This window comes from Triturus cristatus, chromosome 2_1 (genome assembly GCF_964204655.1).
Source record: "Triturus cristatus chromosome 2_1, aTriCri1.1, whole genome shotgun sequence".
In the NCBI taxonomy this organism is placed as follows: Eukaryota; Metazoa; Chordata; class Amphibia; order Caudata; family Salamandridae; genus Triturus; species Triturus cristatus.
Genome location: NC_140581.1, coordinates 171256116 through 171283769, shown reverse-complemented (window position 1 = coordinate 171283769; position 27654 = coordinate 171256116). Strand labels below are relative to the sequence as shown.

At 43.0% G+C, this 27654-nt stretch overlaps 1 protein-coding gene across 1 annotated transcript in view; it reads left to right on the top strand.

The window, feature by feature from the left end:
* Positions 1 to 27654, top strand: part of EPG5 (ectopic P-granules 5 autophagy tethering factor) — a 595944-nt gene that overhangs the window by 222986 nt on the left and 345304 nt on the right. The window contains exon 21 of the mRNA XM_085629140.1: positions 4400 to 4522. Within this exon, the coding sequence (XP_085485266.1) occupies positions 4400 to 4522 (123 nt within the window). The remainder of the gene's footprint in view (positions 1 to 4399; positions 4523 to 27654) is intronic.

Genomic DNA, 27654 nt, shown 5'->3' with positions numbered 1-27654 from the left:
TGCCTCAAGATCTGTTTTCGCCTCTATGCACATTTTATTTTCCCATGGAGAGAACATTTTTCTATTGGAGGAAGTCCTTTTCGCCCATACCTGCAGCAAATCTGGTGGTGATCTGTTATCTTCCCATGCTGGAAGGGGGTTACTTCAGCCCTGGAGTACATTTTCAACTATTTCCAGGGAGGAAAGAGGTTGGGAAGCAGTTTGGGTGTACTTAAAAATGAACATGTCTGTGCGCGTTTTTAAATTTCCAAGACCAACAATGCCTTTCAAGGACCACTTCCTACTCCTTGAGAGGGATTTACTTGGTGCATATTTCCTTACTCCCTTGGCAAAAAAATCTGCTGTAATATTTGTTTTTACACATGCCAGGAATCCCTAGATTCCTTCTAGGATAAAAAAGGCACTTTCGGTTGTTAACTTATGTTTGTCACCAAATTTCTCGTATGTAAATAGGGCTGCATGAATTGGCCCCATCTTTCCATTATAGACGGAATCCTGGTTATATTAACATTTTATAAATGACTCACTTACTGTTCTAATTGAATTATTATGGAGTAACACAGCATTGTTGAGATTACCAGAAGCTTTTGTATAAATGATTGTGCTTTCATTAGTGTAAACAGCTAGCTAACTACTGAACATATGTCTAGCAAAGTTTATATGCTGGGTGCTCCCGCAGATTCCTTTTTCTTTATTATTTATATTTTAAATTACAATACTGAAATATAAGCAGATGCTTGAGAGTGATACAATAGAACAGCAGGTAAGTGAATTCTCCACATGTTGGAACATGGTGCAATCAGTCTCTCAATGATATATTATCATAGACAGGCAGACACATATTCATGCATTACATGCATTGTCCAGCAGCCTTTGAGAAGAAAGACCTCACTCCACCTAGGAAGTACCCCCCTCAGCAACTCACAGGAATGAGAAGGCAGGTGAATCCCCTATACATCTCTTCCTTCTTTTAGTCCACACCTCCAAGCAGGGGCACCTGTTATTAAAATCTAAGGCAAAAAATATTGGCTATTACCTGACATTTGGTTCAAGTCTCCCCTTCTTTGCGCTCCCTTTACCCTCATCAAATGGATAGTGTCTGAGTTGCACTCAAATATTTCTACGCAGAGAAGAGTCTGGCATCAGCGCTGTACATGGTCTGGCCTCAGCACTGTACATGATGCACATGTAGCATTGCAATAAAGTATATCCCACAGCTGTTGTTTTGATGTAGACTCTGGCCACTGTCCCAGCACATTGGCAGTCTTCTTTTTGCCTACAGCAACACTGTGACAGTAAACTTATTAATTCAGTGTGAGCTCTCTTTAACAAACCCCTCTAATTCCAGCAGAGAGGAGCATTAATTCTGATTATCCGTCACTTTGGTCAGCATGAAAACTATATCCTGCCAGCATCTGTGTAAGGAGAGGCAGTCTCAAGCAAGATGCTAGAAGTGAGCAGTAGGTTATTGGCAGTGTGTGCAGCCTGACCGTAACTTGAGCCTAAAACTATGCAGCTTTGCCAGTGTATAATTTGATGAAAAAATCTAGGAGGCAGCAATCAGTGGTGACATCATGTTTAGTGATAGCGTCTGCTCATTGGTAAGTTGGAGCACAGATGTTCAAACAATCATTCAGAATTTATAAAGTGTGGCTAATCACCTGATATGGTATCCTGGCACTTGCTGGCCCCGGAGGCTTATTCGAACAGCCAGGTCTTGAGGGCCATTCAGAATTCCAGAAATGAGGTGGTGGTCAGAGGTGTGTGGGGAAGCTGTTCCAAATGTTCGCAACCACTTCAGTCTAACTACGTTCGAGAAGGTTACTCTACAGGTGGATGTAGAGGTATAGAGGGACTAGGCACCTTTTGCCTTGGCCAGAAGAGTTAGAATCCTTGTGTTGGTGGACTCAAAGGGATGGGTATAGTAATACTCATGTTACCTTCTTGTTACATTTAGTTATAATCCTAAATGAAATTGGTATCCTAAATATGATTCCACCCTAAATGTAAATTTACCAGACTGTCTGGAATATCATGGCACTCTTTTCCTCCAGCCAATCCAAGTGAGGACTTCTTCAAGGTTATGCAATGGCAGAATGATCTGAGCAGCTATCTGAGTCTCATCAGAGTTGTCTCTTTTCTTTTCTTTCTGAGGGACTGCACTTTCTGTAACTAATCTCAATCAGAACTTACCTGAAATATTGCATTGACTTTCCCTATGTCACCTTAATATCCCTCCCCATCATAATCATACTAGGCACCATTACCACTCGTGTAGTCACTTCAGATTCACAACCATGTCAGAGGACCTAAGCTAGCCATTACCAGCATTCACTCACATAAACTATCTTCCAGGTGTTCTATTTGTGACTACCTCTCTCAGCCAGTTCTTATACATAAATGTGCTCACAAGCAGCTCTCAAATAGTGCCAATAACTGTCTGGGTGATTCAATCTGCTCCTGTGGCCTTCCTGTAAATCTTCGCGACCTGACATGATCCCTAAATGCAGCCCTAATTAGTTAAGTTGGGTGGTGGAATGGGATCTTGGCTACTAAACCTCCCTTTTTTTTTTTACTGATTTGTGGATGTTTCAAGGTGGAGCAGTTGTCTGGCATCAATTTTTCAGGCAGAGGAAACGTTAAGTGAGTCTTTTACATAAAGTCTCTTCAGTCTGGCCTTGAATATGTAAAAACATAATACAATTATGGATATTGTTTATGGAATCCAATTGAATGCAGTGAAAATGAGAACAGCAGTTATTTTCTGTAAAGGCTGACAAGGTGGGGAAGGGTAATGATGGTTTAAAAGAGGGGACTGTACGTTTAATGGAAGTATGTATATATTTTTGGTAAAGAACCATGTGGTTATTAGCTGTGTTCTAGCAGAACAGGGGAGGGTTGAGGTGCACTCTTTGCCTCAGATATTATAGTTTCACAAAAGATGTAAATTGTATTCTTTCGCCTGAGTTCAATATGCAGGCTTCCGGCGTTTGGCTGTGATTGCCAGATACTGGTGTGCCTTATTTACAGTGCTGGGAAAAATGATTGAGTATAGATTGGAGTCCTCCTCAATAGTTGTGTTATTAGGGTATTTAAAAAATATAGCTAAACAGAAAATTCGCCACACTGGCATTGAGACTGGGAAAATGTAGTGTGGCGATTTGTTGGGGGGGGAGGGGGAGAAAAAGTTCCAAATAATATGAACTGAGTGCGGCATCTTGTAGGATGTAACACACATTCTGAAACCTATTGCACATTAGTATGTCCCAATCTAGAGACATTTAGGCCCAACTTCTTCTATATTTGGCTGCTCAAGAGGGACACGTGGCAGTTACAAGCTCAAAACGAATGGGTGATAACCTTATAGTAGAACTTTATAGTCTGCTTTTGTGTAAGTAGAAAATTGTAGCAGTCCATGACAGTTGTTTTGTTGTATGGGAATAGTCACTACATAGCAATTAATATGTTACAATCCCCAATGCGAAGTGTAACTGATAATTTCCAAGTAACTCACCGGCCTGTATCATGTGCATGCTTGTGTTTATCTCACAACACTGAATAAATAAATACATGTAAAAAAAATGTTTTACTTATGTCAACTTTTTGTTTAATTTTAACATTTTTATGAAGACAAGGAACTGTTATTTTATGTTTTGGTTATACGAATAACTTTATTATTTTACGTTTTGCTTGTACAGATAAGCATAAATACCTTGTGACGAGTATAAGTTAACGAACTAATGCTTTATTCTAGACCTCATTTAAATGAATAAAAAGATTTGCGTTCATATGGCAAGTTGTTCTAAATATCTAATAAACTGGATTACTGTTCTCAAAATGTCCGGCTAAAGATGAGACAATTTCTGGAATGGACAATATGATATGTGTATGCTGAGTGGACAATGGATGTGGTGTACCAGAAAACATTTTAAACCACTGATGTCTCTTAAATTAGAATAGTGGGGCGAATCGATCATATTTACTTTATTCCAATCCCTTACCCTGGGGCTGTTGTTCTTTGTTCCTGCGGTCATCTTTGAAAGACAGACTCTAAGATGCACTAGTGAGTACCTTGTGCAACTGCCTTTCTTAAATGCCTTAACCATCTCAGCCATTCAATCTAGCCCACTAGAAATTGCGTCTAGATTCCCCCAACTCTGGTCCTCTGTCCACTGTGTGCTGCAACTTCAGTGACATAGCATGTTAAAAGAACTGCACATAATTTATTAAAGAATAATTATTTAGTTTGAAGTTAGCTCATTAATTGTGGGAAACAAGAACCAGGAAGTTGTCAGAATAGTTTCCTAATTTTTGCATTCATTTTGTGTTTTGCTTGGAAACGCTTTGTAGCAATAATGTTTGTCAAGATTCACAGTCCATTCATTTATTTTGATTGTAGGTTTGGTTTGCATGGGTTGTTTTGAACATGGAATCAATTTTTGAAGAAGACTCACAGCTGCGGCGAGTGGTGGAATGGGAGCTGCTTAGCAACCCTACTTTTACTCCAGATCAGGCTTTGAAGGTAATATAATGGCAGAGGTTACCCTTATTTTCTGCTCACATAGTATTTCTGTTTCTTTACTTCCAGTGTTATTTAATTTTCAAACCTTGGTCATTATCTCCCTGCAGATGATGATTCTAAGGTATAATAAAGGCTGCGCTTCTGCTGGCTTTGGAGCAGTCAGTATGTGAAGTATCCACCCAGTTTATTTTAGCAACACCTGCCTTAGGTTATTCTACTTCCTGTATATTTTCTTAAATGTTTTTTTACCTATGGATTGCTGTTTGTTTTGAAGAATTCTTTTCTTTTGTTCTATGGAATTTTAATTTAATAGTAAATACTCTTACATTCTGAGCCCAGATTGTCCTCGTATCAATGGGACATTCTCCATGTCAGGACTAAGGTGTTGTTATAGAAGGGATAGAAGGGTTAGGCAACATCCTTTGCACGACTACCCATTTGGCCTGTGATGTTAAGATTACATCATTGCGATTCTTTGACTCTCTGTCAATGGTGGAAGCATTCCTCTATTATTCCCCTACCCCCATCCACTTCTTCTGGTTGGCATTCTGGTGATGGAATGCACATTGCGGTGTGTAACAAAAAGGTGGGTAGTGGGAGCAGCTGGACAATATGAGTCTTCCCCTATTGGCAGTAGCTTGGGCGTAACTGGGGGCAGATAAGAACCATATCTGAGCAGAGGACTCAAACAAGGAAATAGAGGATTATTATCAGCTAAGTCATCAAGGAAAGATTAGACCCTATCATTGTACACCACAGTGGTCTCACCCATAGTTGGGAGCAGCATCCTGTTCACTGATCTCCCTGAAACTCACCACTCATCCCTAGAAGTTGCCCTGCTTATTGGTGCTTGTCCCATCTCCAGCGGATGTATGTTCAACCACATTGTTCTAACATTCTGAGGGCTTTAATTGGTCACCCAGGAAAATACCTCAAGTTCAAATATTTATGCTTCATTTATAGGGCTTCAATTAATTAAATCTGACTACGTAGCTGAAAAATACATTCTGTTTGATTGCTCATGAGTCAGACTTTTTGTGACTTGTAGCAAGTAAAGGACCCTCATAAATAGTGTATTTGTTGCCTCTATCCTAACTATATAGCTACGGAATGCAAGATATGATGCACCCCTTCAACTAAAACCGTTAAAGACAGAGGGAAGACTTCTGATTTGGTTACATGAGTCAAAATGTAAGAAAAACTCCCTCCTCTGTTGAAGAGGCTCCGCAAAAGGCATAAGAAACATGCAAAAAGGGCACATTCTGATAACAAAGGCCATGAGATATTCAATTCTTAAAGAAATCCATTTAATTCTAAAGAAACCCCAAAACAAGGTTCACAAGAAAACCAAAGACAAACATTCTTTATCAGAAAAAATAACCTGCCCAAGCTCAAGTCCCAATCAGCATCTGAACCACTAACACCAAAGATGACATTATCTTAAATAGTTGACAAAGATAAATCATCTGTGAGACTGTCGACTGCAAGACCATCAGTGATGACATCATTGTTGAAAATATTGGGATTTTTGTCGATGAAGAAACATAAGACTGTCATACAAGAAGAGCATACAATCCCTGTCAGTACTGTTGATGACTTTGCCAACAGTGATTGCAAGAACATCTACTATAGTGCTGACGGGGATTTCACCTATGAGGACAGTGACATCAACTTCATCACCAACTGTTTTACCTGCAACAACGTTGATGATTATCTTATCTACAATTCTAGCGTCAATGACCACATCGTTGTTAATGAGGCATTCTCCTTCAGTTTCATTGTCCAATTCTCCTAAGCCTACTAAGACATCCAAGATCACACTAATCTCAGAGAGAGGTAACCCAACTTCTTTAATGCTGGAGCACACGTCTCCAAGCAAAGTGTCACCAAATCCTCCACACATCTCTTCAATTTGGAAGAGTCCGAGGAAGATGTCCTGTTTGGGCAGCATATAGACCTACACAATTTAACGTAAAATACCAAAACTTTGATGACGATGGCCATGGAGAGCCACAACACCAATGCCATAATGCAAGGGAGTCAGAAGTCTCTGTATCCAAAGTTCTTTTCCATACATTTCAAAAACATAAGGAAGAAGAATGGTGATACAGTGACAACCCATATGAGGGTGACACACAAGTGTCTAGCCAGCCCATATGTATGTACTATTTAATCTAGTTAAAGACCTGCATCTAATATTGGCAGATTAACACAAATGTTTTTGAGAACCTGCATCAGTATTCAAAGAAGAAAAATTCTGGCACTGCTTCACCTCTGACTATGGTACCTCAAACCCAAACCACCATTCCTCACACACCTTCTGGTGTTTCATAAATAATGTCACTATTTTATTCTTACACAAACCACCTTCATGACAACTTGACAATGATGACACCTACACCTTTGATCCAAAGAAGGAGAACATTTCAAGGCAGAGAACATTCCAGCCAAGTTGGGTTTCAGTTCGTATAGATGGGGCCACAAGGAATCATATCTCATATCATATATAGGTGCATAATTATTCCAATGGTGAAAAAGTTGTATTGTGGTAGCAATGTAAATGTTGAACAGGTTGGATTTATGAAAAACAATAATACAAAGAGATTTTTTGCCAGGTGGAGGAGAACAGATCTGACTATATTACAAGGAATTGGGTTAAGACCATGGGATGTCATAGTTTAATCCTGTGCGGTGGGTGCATTGTATGTACACCCACTGTTGAAAAATGTTTTTGTTACTATAATGAGGCTAAATACACACAATTATCTTGTCAAATACTGGTTCAACCCTTGACTAGATCAATATTGCGATGCTACACACAATTGTGCTATGCGTCAGCCCTTCGCACTGCATATCCCATGGGGCCTAGTGGCGCTAACACACTGTGGCGTGATGATGCTTAGGTTGTAACGACGTTCCAAATACGGAGCGTGCACAGGAAAGATAAACCAGTTCCTGACACCACTCAGTACCAGCGGGGAGGTGAAAAGCAGACTGAGTAGGTGTGGATGGAGACATGTTACCCTTGACGAATGTGTAACTCCAGGGACATGTCCTGTTCTCCTCGAATGTATACTAGAAGCTATACATAAGAGGGTATGTAAGACCTCTTCTTGACGATTTCGGTCACCACACGTTGGTTTATTTGCACTTACTTCAAGCATGTATCATATGTGCTTATACCTTTATGGCATGCTGAGTCAGCTTAGTCTTGAGTTGTATGCACATTGACCACCACAAATATTTTCTCTAAAAGGCGCTGTTTTGCACTGATTTGAAGGTTGACATTGAGAGTGCACCACAACAGTGCATGATCAAAGTATATGTTGTTATATTCTTTTTTTCCTTACAGGACTCAAGACGGGAATCCGACCTGAACAAGAGCACTGTTGCCCTTTTTCATGCCAGATATATGTTGCATGTCTTTGTTGTGTCCTGACCAAATTTAGTTAGGTTTGACTGACATTATATAAAAAAATACACCAGGGCATAAGTTCTGAGTCTTGAAAAAAGTCCTGGACCCATTGGGTCCTCTTACTTAGGACTGTAACTTGTGGACTTAACACATAGGGTGTATGTTAGTTTGCTCATCAAGTCATTACTTTCTGCTTACTCTGTATGTCTGTATTATAATTGGCATGGTACCGATCTTGCATTTCTCTGTTGACCATGTTTGACACGGTCTCTTTTTACAGTTCTCCTGAAGATGCATTACTAATTGTATAAATAGCCCAAAAAACAGTCATGCTGGAAACAAGCAGACTGAGAGCACCATTGTATGCACTGACTTCTGCCTTGCTGGCCAGCAACTATTTGTACCTACAAATACATTTCATTTCTAAGCAACTAATGTGTCTGATGTGTTTCCTTCATTGTTCCTGGGAGGGTTTAAACGTATTTCCCTAACATTGTAGGACCATTATCTCCAAAAGACACCCCGTATTATTATTATTATTTTAATCATACCAGAAACACCTCAAACAAAAGGATACCTTGGTGTTTCGAGGTGTTTTATCTTAAGACCCTGGCAGGAGAATTATCCTAAGTGCTCCCTTGAATATGGTCGAGCCCATCCTGGTTTTTAGGGACCAGGATGAGACCTGATGATGAAGCATGATACCCCTAGGCTATGTGTGGGTGTACCTAATAACACTACAGGTTATGTCCAAATGACGTGTGTTTAGCTTCACTTCATCTGTACTATCCGTCCTGCAGTGATTACAGGAGGAACAGCTAAATGTATATGATACCTTGTTTTGGAGGTTATTGTAGACGAGAGGATGCATTCTGTACTCCCACCTTTCATTCCCTTCAGAAATCCTGTTCATTATCCAGGGGTTTTCGGTCTGTGTATCGAAGTATATGGAACATGGACATAGCAGACAACTTAATTTATTTATTTATAAAGTTTTATATAACGCTAGCTAGACCCGGGGGTATCAGAGCGCTTTACATACACAAAGGAAAAGAAAAAGTTGCACTACATCACAGGACATGAGGATGCATAACATATATAAGCAAAGACATCACACTTAAGTATACATTGAAGGAGTGAAAAACGCAGGTGGTTGAAACAGTCAGATAACCCCCATCCTTGAAATTCAGAGTGAGAGGGGTTATTAGTCTATTGATGCATAGGTTGGTTGACTTGGTCAGAGAAGTATTGTTGAGGAGCAGGAGTTTCAGGTCCTTTTTGAAGCAAGGGAAGGAGGGGTTGAATCTGAGGTCAGTAGGGAGTGTGTTCCGTATCCTGGGCACATTACCAGAGCAGGATCGGCATTGGGTCGCTTTCCTTTTCAATTTCGGGGGGGATGAGAAGAAGTGAGTTGGTGCTTCTCAGAGTTCTTGATTTTCCTGCTTTAACCAGTTTGTTGTTCAGGTAATTGGAGGATTGGGCGTGGAGTGCCTTGTGTGTAATGCAGACCAGTTTGTAAATACATCTGCCTTCCTTGGGAAGCCAGTTGAGTGATTTGAGGGTAGGTGTGATGTGTTCAAATCTTTTTCCACCAGTTATGAGTCGAGCTGCCATATTAAGGACTGACCTTAGTGGGACAAGGTGAGCTTTTGGTGTACATGTTAGGATGGCGCTCCCGTAGTCTAGTTTAGAAAGGACTAGGGAATGTACAATTGTCTTAAAATCCTCCTGGGGAATGAAAGGTTTAATTTTCTTGAGGTGTTTTAGAGAATAAAGTGTACCTTTTGCAGAGTTCTTGATGTGGTCTTTCATTGACAGGTTCTTATCCAGGGTAATGCCTAGTGATTTTACTGAGTCAGATAGGACAAGGGGGCAGATTGAGCATTAAGATTCTTGAGCCAGCCTTGGATAGGTCGGTGGTTACTTTTCGGAGAGAACAGTATTAATTCCGTTTTGTCTGGGTTCAGCTTTAAATGGTTTGCGTTAAACCAGGTTTGGATCTTTGTTAGCGTGGCATTGAGGTTTTGGACATCCTTGGGTGATTTGATTTTGTGGTTTATTTGAGTGTCATCTGCATAGAGGTGGTATTGAACCCCTGTTTGCTTCAGAATAATTGCAAGGGGTTCCATGGAGAGATTGAAGAGGGAAGGTGAGAGGATCGATCCTTGCGGGACTCCAAGATTGACACGTGTTGGTGCAGAGAGGCAGGAGATGATTTTAATTTGTTGCGAACGGTGCTGAAGGAAGGAAGTGAACCATTCTAGTACTGTGCCATTAATGCCAGAGCGCCTCTTCAGAGTCTCAAGAAAAGCTGGATGGTTTATTGCGTCGAATGCCGCTGATGAGTCGATGAGGAGAGAGGCCTCACTTTCATCTAAGGCTCTGTGGATATCATCTGAGATATTGAGCATCACTGTTTCAGTGCTACAACCTTTCCTGAAACCCGATTGAAAGTTGTCCAACAGGTTGAAGTCATCAATATGTTTGTTGAGTTGTTGGAGAATGCATTTCTCTAATGTTTTAGCTAGGAACGGAAGGTTGGAGATAGGTCTGAGGTTCTTAAGCTCGTTGGGGTCGGACCCTGGTTTCTTGAGTATAGGGGTGATTTGACCTAAGTGTAGGGAGTCTGGAATGCAACCTGATGCGAGAGAGGAGTTGATGATTTTAGTCCAGAAAGGGGCAATTACGTGGTTGTGATTTTTTAATATTGTGGATGGGAGGGGGTCCAAAGTGTGGGAAGTGGGCTTTAAGCTGGCAATTATAATGAAGACTTCAATTTCTGACATGAGTTCGAAGTTCGACCAATTAGCGCCATTCTTCAGTTGGAAGCAGGCCTGGTTGTCCGTGGTATGATTTTGATCTGTTTGGTCAGGAGTGGTTAAAAGGGGGCAGGTTGCAGGGGAGGGAGGCTTTGGGGTTTGGATGAAGGATTGCTCAATTTTTGTGACTTTATCTGTGAAGAAGCTGGAGATTTCTTCGCATCGATCCTTGGTGGCTATTATTTCTTGTGGGGGTGTGATGTTTGTTTGACTTTTCATAATGTTGAAGAGTTCTCTAGGTCTATTCTTTGCCTGGTCTAGTTGGGTGCGAAAGAACATGGCCTTTTCTCTAAAGCTGTGTTTTTTATATGCCTGTCGGGTCGACCTAAGTTGCGCTAGGTGGAGAGTCGAAGGGTTTAGTCTCCAAACCCTTTCTGATTGTCTGCGTTGTCGTCTTTCATTATTAAGATCTACATTGAACCAGGATTTAGATTTGGTAGATCTCAAATTTTTGAGTTTGAGTGGAGCTTCTTGATCTAGCACCTCTGTCATTGCGGAATTAAAGTGGGCTGTGAGATCATCGGCCGTCATATTGGAATAGTGGGGTTCGGTTATAGTGACTCCGTTGATTTTCCTGGTCCAGTGCTTTGGTTTGTCAGATCGTATTGGTTGGTTTCTGACATGTGAGTCAATATTAAATAGTATGAGGTGGTGGTCAGACCAGTCAATGGGAGAAATCAATCTCAGAGAGACCAGCTCATTTTTGGTGATGATCGTATTCAGTGTAGCTCCTTTGATGTGTGTTGGTCCATTGCAAAGTTGTTTGGGTTTGGTTATTTCAAGCAGGTTGGAGAGGTTCTGTGCAGTGGTGTCTTCAGGGTTGTTCCAGTGAATATTGAAGTCACCCAGGAACACGTCTTCTGTGTCTGTTAGGGAGAAGTGAGTTATTAGGTCAGTTAGTTAGTCAGTGAAGATGGCACGTTCACCGGGAGGGTGATTGATGGTGTGAAACTTGATGGGCGTGGTGCCTTTGATTGTAAGTTCAACACCTAGGTACTCAAGAGTCTGGTATTCCATGGATTTTAATCTGGTAAATTGTATTCCTTCTTTGTGAATGATAGCTACGTCGCCACCTGTTTTGATCTGTCTGTCGTGTCTGATGATGTTGTAGCCTGGAGGGGTGAGAAGGTCTAGGATGGGGGTAGAATGGTCATTGAGCCAGGATTCTGTGAGGAATGCGAAGTCTGTTTCTTCCACGAGTATAACTTCAGCAATATCTGTGGCGTGTTGTACTGCTGATCTGCAGTTGAGGAGCATGCACGATAGAGGACGGGGAGCCTCAGTGTTGGTGTGTTCTGTATGTATAGACGTGTATAGAGCAGGGGGTCTTGGCGAGCTGGCAGGTCAAGGTATTCTATTTGTGCTCACTATAACAGGGATTGCACAAATGGGCCGTGTTCCGGCTTATTGCGAGGTACGATTCGTTGATCTCCTCTGCTTCTCGTTCTAAGATAGGGCAGAGAGTTCGGCTAGGTCGATGAGCCTGATTCCTCATAGGGTTGGTGGGCTATGGTGTACCAGGCAGGGACATGGACGAGGTTGTATTGGGAGAAGGTGTGAAGCTACCCTGAATGTGTGAGCAAGGTGGCCTAATTCAGTTGGGGAGGTCTTGTTGTAGGTGTAGGATATCTGCCGCTAGGGAGTCTATATTCTGCTCCATTCGGGTCAGTAACTGGGTAAGAATGTTGAAAGGGCATAATGGGTATATGACTAGAGTCAGTGGAAGGAGAGCGTAGTAGGTTGTGGGATTGAGAGGCATCATTGGGATTAGGAGTGGGGTGGAGTGGACGTGCGTAGTCGGGTCGTTGTTGCTTCTGGTCAAGGGGTTAGGTGGGGGTGTTGTGCGTCTTGGGGCAAGGGCGAGGACTGACCAATCTTTAGGAGGAGGTCTGTGCCCAGGGGATTGGCAGTGGAATTGGAGGTGTGGGCTGTTTGGGTATGTGGCAGTGGGTCGGGGAGGGTGCATGTGCAGTGGTTTGAGGGGGGTCAGAGTCCAAGGGCTTTTCGGTGGTGTTGGATATGGAGATGATTTGGGTAGGTGGAGTAGTGGCAGTAGTGGAGTTGGGGATAGTTTGCGAGGGAAGAGTCGGGACTCCTGAAGTCAAGGGGGGGTGTATCTGTTGTGAGTTCTGTAACGAAAAGATTGTCGATTGAGTCAGATCGGCTTGGCTCAGGATCCACCTTGTGGTGTTTCATAACAGTGCGTTTGCTCGACCTGGTGGTATCGGTTGGAGCCATTGTAATGGGTGTTTGACGGCGGAGTGTGATGATAGGGGTAGTGAGGTCATAATTAGTGATGGTGGATGTCCATGAGTTGAGATGTGGGTCGTCTGGGGTGGAAGATTGTGTTGGTTCAGGGTGTGCTGTCAGGGTGGGGGGGGGGGGGGGGAGGGGAGATTGGGTTTGGTGGTCCTGAAGTGTTAGAGAGGAGAGTAATGTTGGGGAATGTCAATCAAAAGTGGTGAGGTGTGGGTCCGTGGCCTGTATCAGAATGTTTCCCTTTCTGAAGATGGAGCTTGTGCGTTCCCCTTTAAAGGTAGGGGAGACAGTAGTGAAGATTTTTTCGCCATAGGGAATGTTTACTGACTTGGCGACTTTAAAGTAAAGAGGGAAGGTGTATTTCCAATTTGTTGGGTGATTTGTGTAGAAAATGAAGTTAGTTTTCGTCTTGCCATTAGTCACGGTGTTGTAGTTGTCTACAATAAGTGTTTCTGGGTGCTATTTTAAGGTTCTGTGTTTTAGGTTCTTTTTAGCATTGCTGGTCAGATTATCTGGGTAATTTATGGACCATGAGTTGAGTCCATAGCACACACGTTTGGAGTTCCGGGTGGGGTTTGGCGGGGACATAGTTAATGACTAAGGGTTAGGCTTAAATGAATCGGTGGGAGGAGGAGTTAGTTGTGCATTTACGTCTTGTTGCGGTGTATGGTTGGTCTAAATAATACGGGAGTGCCAATTACTGATTTAGTCTCTTTACTAGAAGCGCTGTTGGTTAAAAGGTAGTAGCATTCCACGGTCCTGTCTCACAATGCCAGCATATCCAGGAAGCCTTTGTATCTTAATTTTAGTTCCTGTGAAGGAGCTCTAAGCTTGATCACACACACAGGCAGTGTGGATCCGAGGACCTGTAGTATAAGCTAGCAGAAAGCAAGGAATCCTGCATTTCTTCTTTTGGCCACCCGATGGAGCTCTAGGCGTACTCAAGAGGTCAGGGTCTCCTGGCTAGGGTGCGGGAGACAACGAAGAGACAGTGGTGGACGAGAGGATGACAAGATGGCTGCGGGGGCGGGGGGGGGAGTGGTCTTCCCAAAATGGCTGATGACGAAAAGAAGTTGGAAGCCATATCATGAGAGCATATTCCCAGCAGGGGGAGGGCTGTCTCACCTTGATATTTTACATGGAGGTCCTCTTCTCCCCACTTTGTCATTAATTATGTATGTTCAGTGCTGTGTCAGTTCCCTGCATATTTGCGACCAGCCCGGACTCTCAGATGAAGCAGGATAATGGTTGAGCCCAGCGGGGCACCGTGAGCTCTTTTAGACTTCTCAGGTCTGGTGGTGAGAGGTGTGTGAGGGTGGATCCCGTGCCATGCATCTGGTGAGCTCGATCTGCTTCAGCCTCCTTCTTCTCCCCTGTTCTCCTCTTATTCCCTGTTCATCAGCTGAGGGCGAGGGGGCGCAGGCGAGCCCCCCACTGCGAGCGGCACCAGGAGCTCTCTTCAACTTCCCGTGCCTGGTGCTGTGGTGCGTGGTCCTCCCTCCTCTCTATCCCCACACCTCAGTCCTGCCTCTGGTGTTTCCAGGGAGCCGAGGCAAACCGGGGTTGCCCTGACCTAGCAGCGCGACCCTTCCTACTCCTCTCTCCAATCGTCGTGCCTCAAAAATGCCTCGGGCAGACTCGATGGCGCTGGTGATAACAACGTGATATCCTATGAGGTCGCACAAGGTAGATTTCTCGTCCATTGCGGGGCTGCTGCTAAACCGGGACAGCCCTCTCTCAGCGGCGCAACCCCTCCGACACACTCCTCGACCGCCGCACCTCAGAGCTGCCTCAGGTGGGCTCGTCGGATCCGATGAGGCTACCACAGCAGCACCAAGTCAATTGCTCATCTGCTTCGACTCTCCTTCCACGGCAAGAAATCGCAGCTACATGTGTGGAGCATCCTTTGCGGTGAATCTGATTGTTTCGTGGCCTTGAACATGGGGAAACCCGGGATTTTCACCAAAGGCGATCCCGTCTGTCAGGAGGTCATCTTGGTGCACCTCCACTGGCAGCCATCTTGTTCGAAAATCAAGCTTAAGGTAATGTGTAAAGTGTTTATGGAGTACCAAAACAGTAACTTACTTAAAATGCTAAGTAATGAAAATCTCAAACTGACTTACAAAAATAAAGAAAATGTAATAAACAAAATTAAATTTGAGCAACCTGAGATATACATTTTAAAAGTTTTAAGTATAACTAGGACGATATAGCACTAAGCGCCAATAATAGTTAGTGCTCGCGGATACCGGGACCTAGGCACAATTCAAGGCCGACTGCGATGGAGCACGAATTGGATACATCAACCAGATTTGTCGTGGTCAAAGATTTTACCTTCTGGTTTAGTCTTTTAAGTCCCAAACCACCACAGGACTACACTTCTAAAGCCCCTCTGAACCTCAGGTGTGGCACTTAGAGACCCACAGGTACTTCCAGGAAAAAGCCTCTTGCAAGTTTCCTTGTAGCCACACAGAAGTTCAGCGAACTGACCTTTTATGTGCACTTCATTTTCCTGGTTATGAGAGGGAGCAGATTCAGTCCTTCAGGGCTCCTCTCACGTCAAAGAGAGCAGATCCAGTACTCTTCTAATCTTCCACTGGTCCAGAAAGCGTTCTAAAATGCGTGCCTGAGGATGCTACATTTTATACCTGGCATAACCAAGTGGATGAGGTGACTCATGGCCCCGCCTAACCTGCATACTAACATTGGTTAAAGGTTCAGTAGTGCTTCCTTGCCTTCCTGCAAACAGGTCCAAAATGCCATGTATCAGGATATTTTCAACATGCTGAAAGTCTTTGGCCACACTAAACTTGGGCTGTGAGGGTTAGGGTGTGTGTGGGAGGTATACTATAGTAATCCTGATATATTCTCACATTTTACACACAAATCCAGTTCGGAATAGGTACTGTGTACCTGCAACAAACCTAGAGACAGATGTCTGTATGTTAGGATAAAAGCAGGGTCATCCAGCACCCAGACAGTGTATACACAACTGTTGTCTTGGCATCTGTTCTCTCCCTTTCAAGCATGCCCCAAAAGTTATAAGTAAGCCTAGAGACAGACATCTGGTAGGGATAAAGGAGGGCCCTTCAGCAACCAGACAGCAGACACAGATTAATTGTTTTGACATCATGTTCTCTCCTGTTTAAGTGCGTCCCAAGTGTAATGTGTAAACCCAGCAGACCTGTTAAGCAGAATTTGACACTGTAGGGTCAAAAATTATGCCCACAATCTCCACCCTGCATATTCTGTGGAGTTTCAATGAGTCATCTCTGCCCACTCAGGTCAGCCTATTGTTTGCTTCTGGGAAGCATTTTACCCCATTTTCACACCTATTCAAGGCTAATTACTAGCTAGGAGAAGCTGGCGAACCAATGCAAATTCGCCTCCAGGTACTTCACACAGGGAAAATCTGACTTCACTATTGAATTGTATTTTTACTGACTATTAAAAAATAGTTATTTAATTATTTTTCTAGCTCGTCCTAAGTTCCGAGATACAATCTGTACTCTAGCTTTCTACATTGGACAGCTAGGGCTTTTGTCGCAGTTAAACTAGCTTTAGGGGGCTAATCACTCTAAGGACATTTTGACATGAAATTTCTACATGTCTTACTTTTAAAAACCATGCGTACGACATTGTTGGCTATAAAACCTACATGGGGGTGACTCATTAATATTTAAATGGGACGTTTTGACCTATCTAAAGGGTTTATTTTGAAGTCAAATTGCACTCTTTACTCTGCTACAGTCAGGCTATAATGGTATGCCTGAAGCCATGTTTGCACTGCCACTGTAGTGTATGGCGCAAAATAGGTGCTGTAGTCCACTCGTGGCATTTTACTTTCATGCCTTGGGTACCGGGGTAAAGTGCACAGAGTTCTAAATCCAGCAAAGATATAGGATTCAGAAAAAGCCAGACAATCTGGGGTAACCCCGCACAAGAAACAGCTTTCTTACAACTTCAAGCCCAAAAATTGAACCTATCTATCTAGTTCACCTTTCCTTTCACCTCCCCCAAACTGCCCCCATCAGCGAAACTTCGCAGTCTGTTTTGTAGAAGCCTATTTAATAAAAACAGAATCACATTGAGGGTTCAAAGCATTATACTTATCAAAACACATTGCAGCGTGGTCCCTGACTCAAACTGAAGCTAACCAGCCCAAATGAGCTTTGGTGAGGTTTTTATACCCTGTGACATACCTTCCCATGTTAACACAGACAATAAGGGCATATCCCCGGCATAAGGTGATGGTAGTTACAAAACATTTTGTTCAATCAAAATGATCACTAAACATCGAGCTATATTTAACATGATATTGCAAAATGTCCAACTGTAGAAAAAGGAGCAGAATGACACGCAGGTATGTAACTCATGGTTTCGTTACTTCTCAATCCTCGAGTCCAGCAGAACAGGTCAACCGTCCCATGGACATTTTGCAAGCTCCATTTATAAGTGTCCCACAACAGGATCTCTTGAGCAGGTTGTGAAATACATACTTGCCCTGAGTCACAGGGAACATCCTACTCAGGGTCCTTCAGAGTATGCGTGGCTGCCCCTGGCTGTGGCAAGGAGTCATCCCTCTTATCCCTCTCTGTATTGGCTTTGAGCTGGGACATAGCGAGACTGTAGGAAAAGCACAAATAGACTAGCTAGATGAATATTTGAGGTCAGAAGCACACTTCTCTGCAGCATTTTGGCCTATATACCCGTCTCCACACCTGCAGAACCTAAAGAATCCAATTTTCCAGCACTTTACTTCACAATACCAGATGAAAGCCAAATCTCTTGCAACACCACTGCACTGCAAGGCACTCAGGTCAACTACAAGTTGTGACCACTATCCACATGTCAAATAAATGGCAACTGCCTTACATCTGGAAATGTTCTGAGACTGCATTTCATTGGTCAGTCAGCGATAGTGGGGCCGCCTCAACTTGCACTCCGATATAGGAAAAGAGCAACATCTTTGCTGCCAAATTTGAAATCAGATGGAAGAGCACAATTTACTCATTGAGAGACAGTTCTGCTTCCAACGTCCCTCACTGTTTTCCATATGTCCTCATGCCCCTTCTGTCACTCACATCAGGCCCCGAAAGGCAGCTGCAATAAAGCTATATTGAAAAATGTTGACTTGCAGCCCAGCAATCTCTGGCCCCAAAAGGAGTCTTCTTTTGAAGCCTGTAACCAGAGCTACATCTAAGAGCCTCTTTCAGACTGCCTACTGTCTATACACAGAGTATGATATTGACAAATGTGTGAACTCCCCTGTCATTAAAGACATCGAATAAGAGAATAATGAGTTTACTGTGCTTTGATTCAGACTAAGAGCCAGAGAGGCCAAAGCGAAAAGGGAAAGTTGCCTCCAAAGCTCTTAGTCTTCTCAAACATCCAGATGCCAAACACAAGTAGACATTGGATACTCTGGCTTCAAGGCAGGAGAGCCTTTGATGTAGTCTAGATTCTCCACAAAGTATTCCTGATTTCAAGAGTGCTGCACCAGCTTTGACTGATGTAAAGTCGCTTTCTATGCAATCTCCGACATAGACTTTGGCGTCATGGATCAAAACATCAACCTCCTCAGAACTGAGACACTCGATAATTAACCATTTCATGGTGAGGCACGCCTCTTCCTCGATGTCAGCCTTCATGTCAGGATCTTGATCTTTATGTTATGCTATTCGAAACCTGCCTCGTCTGTGCTCAATATCTGATGTTGACTTTTGTTGCTGTAAAAACTGTGCAGACAGTCTTGATGACTTGTATAGACATAAATCGAAAAAGAAGGCAAGAGAAGAGAAGATAAGTTCTGCCTCTGTGAACAGAAGGAAGAGACCCTATTGGACAAAGTGAGAGAGAAGCACTCCTCAGCAGGACAAATTTGCTCATTTGCACATAACTGAAAATGATCCTCCATTAACATGAAGAGACATGAAGGTACCAGCACACAATCACTATCAGAGCTCTGCGACAAATAACTGCTTGGAGGGGTTGCCTAAAACCCCTTCCAGGACGTTTTTGGAGTCAAGTGTGTGGGAATACAACAAAATACCTCCAGATGTTGAGGAAGGGGAAGAGTGCTGGAACGGAGAATTACCCCATTCAAACAATGCCTGATGTTATATTAAGTGTTGTAAACTTACTGAATTTCTAATGCATGACTGATCCCCACAATGGGTGTTCCGAGGCTGAGAGAAAATAACTGGAAGGCCAGAATCTGACTTGGTTGAGGCGCCGAGTTTTTAACGTCTTCTTGACCTGAATGTGACAGGATATCTTCTGGAAGAGGTCCAGCGTGTCGCTGCAAGATGAGAAAAAGAGGTCTAAGAACCTGTCCCCTAAGCTCATCCCTATACTTGCATCTCACACTTCTTTGCCATTAGAGCACACAGTCTCCTACGTAGGCCTGTTGATCAGTGTCTTTTCTGAATTGAGAGTGAATATGCAATCAGAGAGGGAAAAATTGGATTTCATTTTCATCCTTTAGTTTAAACCATGGAAATTGTTAATGTGCTAGCCCCTTCTGGACCATATAAATTAAAAAATCCTGTATTTGTAAAGCGCAAACTACTCACCCCTAAGGGTCTCAAGGCGCTGGGGGCCATTGGGGAGATTAAGTGAGCTATTGCCCAGAGTCACATGGTGTTGATTTGGGCTGCTGCCGGTACCGGGGACCGTACCGGGAGCCATGCGCTCCGGCGTCATCCGCCCTGGCCGCCGCGCCACACCTAATGGAAAAAGAAGCAAGGTCATCTTCATGACCCCCTCCAATTATATCTGCTGTCTCTCTTTGCCGGTGTAAGAAATGTCAAGCACCAGACACCATTTCTACCTTTCTATACTTGGTAGTTAAACCAGATAATATGGTGGCCGCTCACAGGCTTTTGCTAAACCCAGATTCGGCCCAGTCAGTGCCCCCGGAGAACTAGACCCAAACATTGGAAGGCATAGGCAAGAAAATATCTTAGATGGCATCAGTCACCAACTGGCATTAAAACACCTCTGAATGTAGCGCAGTCTGGATTCTGTCAAATGTTCCTCATCTAGGTCTCCTCCTAGCTTAAGTGCACCTGGAGGCTCTGAGGTGCAAGTGAGGATAGACGCTAATCCCTTCAGCGGGGATGAACTCTTAGGTAAGTACGTTGACAAGACAATTGCAATTAAAAAGTGTAGACATTGACATACTTGGTGTGACTGGGTACCTGCAGAAGTGCTTGTAAATATAATCGGTCGAGGGACAGGTACATCTAGGAACAAGGATTTGGTCTCCCACTATTTCTACAGTGATCCATCTAGATTTGTGCCGCTTCACTGGGATACCGACAGTAAGGGAACTACAGTTACCAGTTACTGTAGAGATCTAATAGAGGAAACTTAAAAAATGGGCGGTCCTTCCAAAAGCAATCATGATGTATTCGATATTAATGTGTGATGTAGGTTTTTTCCATAAAATCTCAATATGGAACTGGATCAACTCGACACATTTTTTAAAGAAATCACAGGGTCAGGACACATGGAGTTCTCAATGTAGCAACCACAACTGCCCCTGAGTTGTGAAAAGCCTGGAATATAACTTTTATTGTTGATGGACATAAAACCCCTCCCCACAAGTGCTCAGCCGAGCCAGTACCAGCATGAGTGAAACTAGGAGAATTACTCCACGTATTTCCTGATAGATGAAGAGGACCAAGTCCAGCGCCTCATCATAAACTTGTGATTCATCAATGGGGTCATTTAGAAGCAGAGGGGACTCTGGCAGAGGTCATCCCTTACATGCGGAGAGACAACTGCAGGCATGCAGAGAATTCCAAGGGAATGTTGAATGTGCAGGAAGGCAAAGAGACACATCTGCTGGTAGATCCTCAATGGCCTTGTAAGGAATTCATTGTTGGAGGAATTCTCTAACAGTCATAAATTGAACCACTCAAAGATGGAGATTCTGCCTATCCAGAATTTACCCAATGCTTAGGGTGAAACTCTGGGGTGACTTGTTTTGCACCTTCTAAAAGAGTAAGGTATGTTAGAGTGATGACTAACTATGATGTGTCATTAGCCCACCAAACCCCCTAAGCTTTAAAACCCTGTTTTTAGCCTCTAAACCTAGCAAAGAATTCCTCCATGTTTGAAGTGCACACACAAGGTTCTGATCTTGAAGTCATTTCTTTAGCCAGTTCACATCCTTATCAACCTAGTAGGCTGCCTCTCACTTTGATCGTCTTCCTTGGTGCTCTCAGTTGATGTTTTTTGTTTTTGTTTTAAGAGAAGAAAACAATAAGAAAGTACATTTAATTGAAGTATTACATGTTTTTATGGTAGCAAACTAGGATAATACATTCAACTTTAATGACACAAACATGGATTAAAAATAAGATGAAAAAGTAGTCAAATGTGTCATAACTGTCACACACAGAAAGATAATTTCCTAGTTTTCATTTTGTATTTTCAAAGATTTTCAAAATATATTATCAAAGAAAAAGTTATGCATGGTGCCCCCTGATTTTGGGATATGGTGAGAACACAGTTTCTAAACCGGATAAAAAAAAAAACTAATGCACAATAATTTCACTTTTTATTATGCTCATAGTGAAAATATCACTGCCGTTATCATTTGTTTTTAAATAGCTTCCTTTAAAAACAAAACTCAAATCGACAGTCGTAGGTCCCCATAGCACTGTTTTTAGTGATGTCACAGCCATGTCTGATACTTAAGTGGCACTTGATTGAAAGCATACTTGATTGGAGTTTGTATACCTCACAATACAAGCAACTTCTCAGAAGAGTCACAATTACACTTACATTACATGCTTCAATTTTGAGTATGTTACTTTTTGGGCTTCTTCTCTGCTGTGGTGCATATCAATAGGCATGGGCGGTGCAAGCATAAATATGTATTCATTTGCAAGGCAGCCTACCTTTAGCACCACCTCCAGCCTCTGCCGCCACGTCTTTGGCATCTGACAGTGACCCCAAGAGAGCATGCTCCGATTTCCCTGCCATCTTTCCTTCCTAATGATACTTTTTTCAGAATCAATTGATATGGAAGTGGTGTTGTTGTTCATTCACATGGTTCCATCATCACATTTATAGTAAATGCCTCTAGTGTAGCCTCCAGGCTACAACTTTTGCACATTTTTGTGGCAATAGCATACTGAGTTGCTTTTTTCTCCATTGTTCACCTCGAACTACATCAGATCTCCATAGCATGTTCGAGGGAACCCAGATGATTTCTAGTTTATTGCTGTCTGCATTTGGATAACTCTACTTCTAGGGTCACAAAACCACTTTTATGCCTTCAATCCCCCGGCGCCTCCCCATTGTGGGAACACTTCTCATAAGCATGTCACGTGTAACCCCGTCACTGGGATGGCTACAGCTTCATTAATTTGTGTAAATGTCTCACTAGTAAGGGCCTGTGACGGGACAATCCCATACCATGTGATAGTGCTTTGCATCGTTTGGGTAACATTTGTGGCTTTTACCCTAACTCATCCCTAATAACCTGTGAACCCTAATGGGCGTGAGGTAGGCCCTAGGGAGGAAATTACATTGTATTAACTTAAATTTGATGTTTCAGGATACATGTGCTACAACTACCACTGTTCTGTCCCATTCGCCATTCCCCAGTTCTTTATTCATGGCTTCTTCCCAGCCCCTTCTTTTCACTATGAGATGTTGACTTTGAGCCCCAATGATATGGCCACGGATACCTTACTGGCACTTATAGTCGGTATTTGTACTGTTTCATGAGATTTGTTTAGTTTTTTGATTTTGAAATGACCACAGAATTTTCCTTTTATCTCCTGTAATGCTGCATTATTAACTCATTTGTTTGACATTGTGCAAACGTGAATTTAAGTATTAGAAGGGTACGTCATAGGGACATTTTTATTGGAGCAGGGGCATCTCAAACACAAGAGTAGGTTTGTAAAAACCACATTACAGACTGTAGGACGGGAAAGAAAGGAAGGCTAAGATCATGCAATTCGGACAGTCCAAATAATTATGTGGAATACACATGTTAAAATGTCTTGCTGCACAGAGTGATAAAATCATTTGCCCAGAATCACACAATGGTGGCCACGTGTAGAAACCTGGATTCGCAACAATTGCGTACTTGACCGTAACTTTGTGGAGTGAGATCAAAGGCCGGTGAAGTGGTTACTGAATTCTGTTTCTATACTCTGTGACGTTACCACATCTTTACTATGCCCGGGAGATGCAGTCTTAATATCGGGAGATGACCAGGTAATACCAGGCAACTCCTTGGAATTTTGAGAGATATCATTAGCATCACCTTATTCCCCATGGCATTCCCCATCTTGTAGCCCTGGTTGGTAATGTGTCAGAAAGCACTACAAGTAATGGCATTACCAGCTGATCATTTTTGACAAAGTTCACCAACCAAGATCATAATCTGGGACTAAACCACTAGACCAGATCACCTTCCTCATTGTGTTATGTCATATCACGTTGGGGCAGCAGTCTTTTATCGAAGGTTTACTTTGCTTACCGACCCTGAAGAAGTCTATGGAGGAACAGAGGCATATGCACCTTGCCAAGCAAAGCAGAATAAAAAAAATGAAACTAGAACCCGCACCTCATTAAGTAGTTAAAAAAAGTTTGAGACTTTTTTTTTTACAAACTTACTATTTCACCAGAAGCTGGCTCCAAACAAGTATTGTATGGCCACATGCTACCAATTGTACTATGAATAAATAATAGCTGGTGCAAGCTCAAAAACCAAATGTAAAATTACATTTTTCCTAATTTACGTTGGATTTTGTCATGTAGGATAAGTGGAGGCAATCAGTGTGCTCTGCTAGGTTCATCTTTTCTTCCCAGGGCCAGTGTCTTGCCACTCGTCTGTAAGCCTACCCTGGCATTTGCCTGGAGTTGTAGACCATAGCTTCAGGTTTAGCTTTGAGTGACTGAGTATTGAGGGTGAGTCTGGGTTTTATCAAGATAATGTCCAGGGAACTCAAGGTATTAATTAAGAAATTGAGTCTCGTTATGAAGAGAAGAACTCTACAAACTGCAGACCTCTGAGTGAGTGGGCCTGTATCCGTGCAGATATTTGAGTGCTCAGTGAGCTGAGTGGTTTAAATGAACATTGGTATTTTAAAGAGTTAACATATCTGTGTCTCCATGACCTAAGCTCTTTCTTATTTGTGTTTCTGATATGTTTGAACTCGGAGTGAGACCGTGTGTTATACAGGGCTTTGAGTGGCCTGCATATTACAAAGAGTCTCTCTGGATTAAGCAGGAAGGAGTTCCTTTACATTATCTGGCATACACACATGGGAAGTTTTGGTTTCTGGAGCAGAGCTCAGCAAATGGCACGGTATCATGAGAATTCACTCCCTGAGCAGAGTCTGGCCGTTTTGATTCAGACCAAAGAGAGGCTGTAGCCTTACGGCTAGAGCGGTACACCTTGAAGCTGCGGAATATCCTGAGATTCTGAGCAAATCGCTTAATCTCCCCGTTTCTAACAAAAATGAATGTGTCCATCTGTAATGAAACTGGTGCTCATGTAAAGCGCTCCGATACCTGATATCATCGGGTCTAGATCGCGCTATATAAATCTTAAAAAAAATATGTACAATAATGGAGAAGAAACACTCTCAGTTAACGATAACTGTTTTTTTAAATGCTATTGTCAAGTGCGTATTATCTTTGTTTCAGTTGGTAGTTTGGATGAGACTTAAACCTACCATGAAATATTCTGAAACCAAATTCTGTGACCCAGTTATCTGTGGGCAAGGACTGAGTCCATTGCTTTGAGGGACACTGTCCCATCCCACATCACTGTATACGGAGCTGTAATGTTCATTATCACATCACTACTTTAGACAGTATGGTTTGGGTGATACCCTGTATCTCTCCTAACGTCATGTTTTCAGATGGCATTACTTCAGCTGTGATAAAATGTTTTAGATATGATTCCTATGCTGTGCATCCAAATTTAATATTGGGTACATAATAGATGATGGGCTGTATTCCCTCATTCAGTCACGCAATTCATTTTCAAAATCCCTGTGATTGTAGTCAGCTGACTCGATTTCCAGCAACCTACTGAAAATGGTTTCAGCTCACTGCTCTTTCATCAACACCTCCCTGAATATTGTTAATGCATGCCTCCACCCTGCATGGGTTAATGTAAAATGATGTGAATATCAACTGCTGACTATTCATCATCATGTAGACATTTGACCTCAGGACCTCATTATGGACTATTCATTTCACATCTGATCACAAAACCGTAATTCTCTAGTTTCTCACATTTCTTATAATATCTAGTTCTCCAGTTGCCCAGATGATCATCTGAGATCACCAAGTTCTCCAAACCTACCCCGTCTTCTACTCACACATATGATCTAAAATGTTACTTGTAAGAAATTAGGTTACTTGTTGAGGGTTGTGAAACTCTACTCAAGCAGCAACCACAATCCTTGTCAGGGTCAAACACAAGCAAACCCAAAATTAACCTGTGCTCAACCCCTTGGTAGCTTGTCACAGGCTTAGCGGCAATGTAAAGAATTTAGCCTGCACTTCAAACAGTAATAAAGTGGAAACACAACACCAATTTAGACAAATAGAGTACATTTAGAAAAAAAAGTCAAGACCAAATGAAACAAATCCAATCAGTAGAACTGGAGATATGCAATTTTAAAGATTACAGTGAATATAGCGCCACAAAGCGTCAACTGTGGATATCTGGGCACGTTAGACCAGGAGAAAGTCACAAGTTCAGGCCGACCGCGATGGAGCTTGGGTCAGCTATAGGGATCCAGCTAGGCCTGCTGAACAAGAGTAAACTTAATCCCTTTTGCGAAGAGCTGCAGAGGCCTGTGTCGAGGATGTGATGCACAGCCGAGGTGATGCAAGGTCCTGCTCGGAGATGTGTCATGTAGCGTCTATTCCGAGAAACTGAGAGGCTGTGAGGTGAGGTCCTGTGTCATCGTCAAGGAGGGGGCTTGCAATGCGAAGTCCTTCATTGAGAATGCATTGTGCACCGGCTGGTTCCAAAGAAGCTGTGGGGCTTCTGATGTGGAGTCTTGCATCGTCGACGAGGCTTGCGATGCGAAGGACTGCCACCAGGATGCGTCGTGCAGCAGTAGTTCTGATGGGGCGGTGGGCTACAAATCAAAGTCCTTGCGTTGGGAAAGTCCACGCTTCAGAGGAGATGCGTAGATTGTGCTCAAGGTTGCGCAGCTGAGGAGGTGCGTCGGTTCTACTGACCCTGGGTACATGTAGTACCACTTTACGAGGGACTTAAAAGTAAATTAAATGTGCCAATTGGGTATAAGCCATTTTCGCCATGTTTAACGGCGAGAGCACAAGCACTTTAGTACTGATTAGAAGTGGTAAAGTGTGCCGAATCTTAAAGCCAACAGAAACGAAGTCAGCAAAACAGGAGGGTTGAAGGCAAAATGTTAGGGGAGAGCCATGCCAAGGATGTCAGGTCTAAAATTGCCATGCTACAACTGCTGGGCTGTCACAAACCTTCTCAGAGGACTTCTATACTCTTCATCACATCCAGTCACATCTATGCAACAGGGGTGCATTAACAGTGAAGAACAATCAATACCATTTTATAAACTATTTATCAACATTTGCCAGAACCTGGAGTTTGCCCCAGCTGTTATGACGTTCAAAGTTGACTTAGTGTTTTCGTTACCACAGACCGGTACACCACTGCTTGCCCACGACACACACTCACCAGCGCAAAATCTACTCCCGCCACCCCAGACAACTAAATGCACTAGTAATGGCACGAGCTAATGTACTAACATGGAATATACGCGACATGCACACACCCACGAGGCGCTACTCCATATTCGCCAACCTCCAGAACACTCGGTAGGCATTGCCCTATTACAAGAAACACACATGACACAGGCAGAACTAGACAGATTACGCAAGCGTTGGAGAGGGCAGGTATAAGGTACTGTGTACTCAGCGCATGTGAGAGGCACGTTAATTTGGGTGAGGGCGGGCACCCCGTTTATTAGTGAAGACGTGGTAACAGATCACAAAGGCAGATACACCTTAGTGCGTGGGCGACTCAATGGTCAAACAATACTGTTGGGATTGATATACGCTCAAATGTAGACTAACCATCATTTCTTGTGCAGTTATCACAAGCTCTGACCCCTTACGCTGGGCTTCCCTGACTCCTGGGAGGAAACTTCAATTCGGTATTTAACGTTAACACAGATAGATCGTTCCCCCCTCTTCACAAAACCTCTGCTGTATCTAATGCTCAGGCACTCACAGACTGGCTCTCACACTGGGCGTTGTTGGATGTGTGGCGTGTCCTTAATCCTACTGAGCATATCTCCTCCTACTACTACGCGGTACATAACCTACATGTACGACTTGATAGGGTAGTGGATTCCCAATCCCTGCTCACACTTGTCACGAAATCAGAATACCTAGGGCAGACGCACTCCGATCATAATCCCCTGTGGATCCAACTCAGCTGGGAGGCAGATCGCCCCCCCATACCTACATGGCGTCTCCAAACAACTGTGCTAGAAGACCCAGAGTTTCGTTCGTCACTGGGGACGGTCATCCTCACATATTTCGACCTCAACGAGGGTACAGTAAGCAATGCACTAGTAGAATGGGATGCCTTC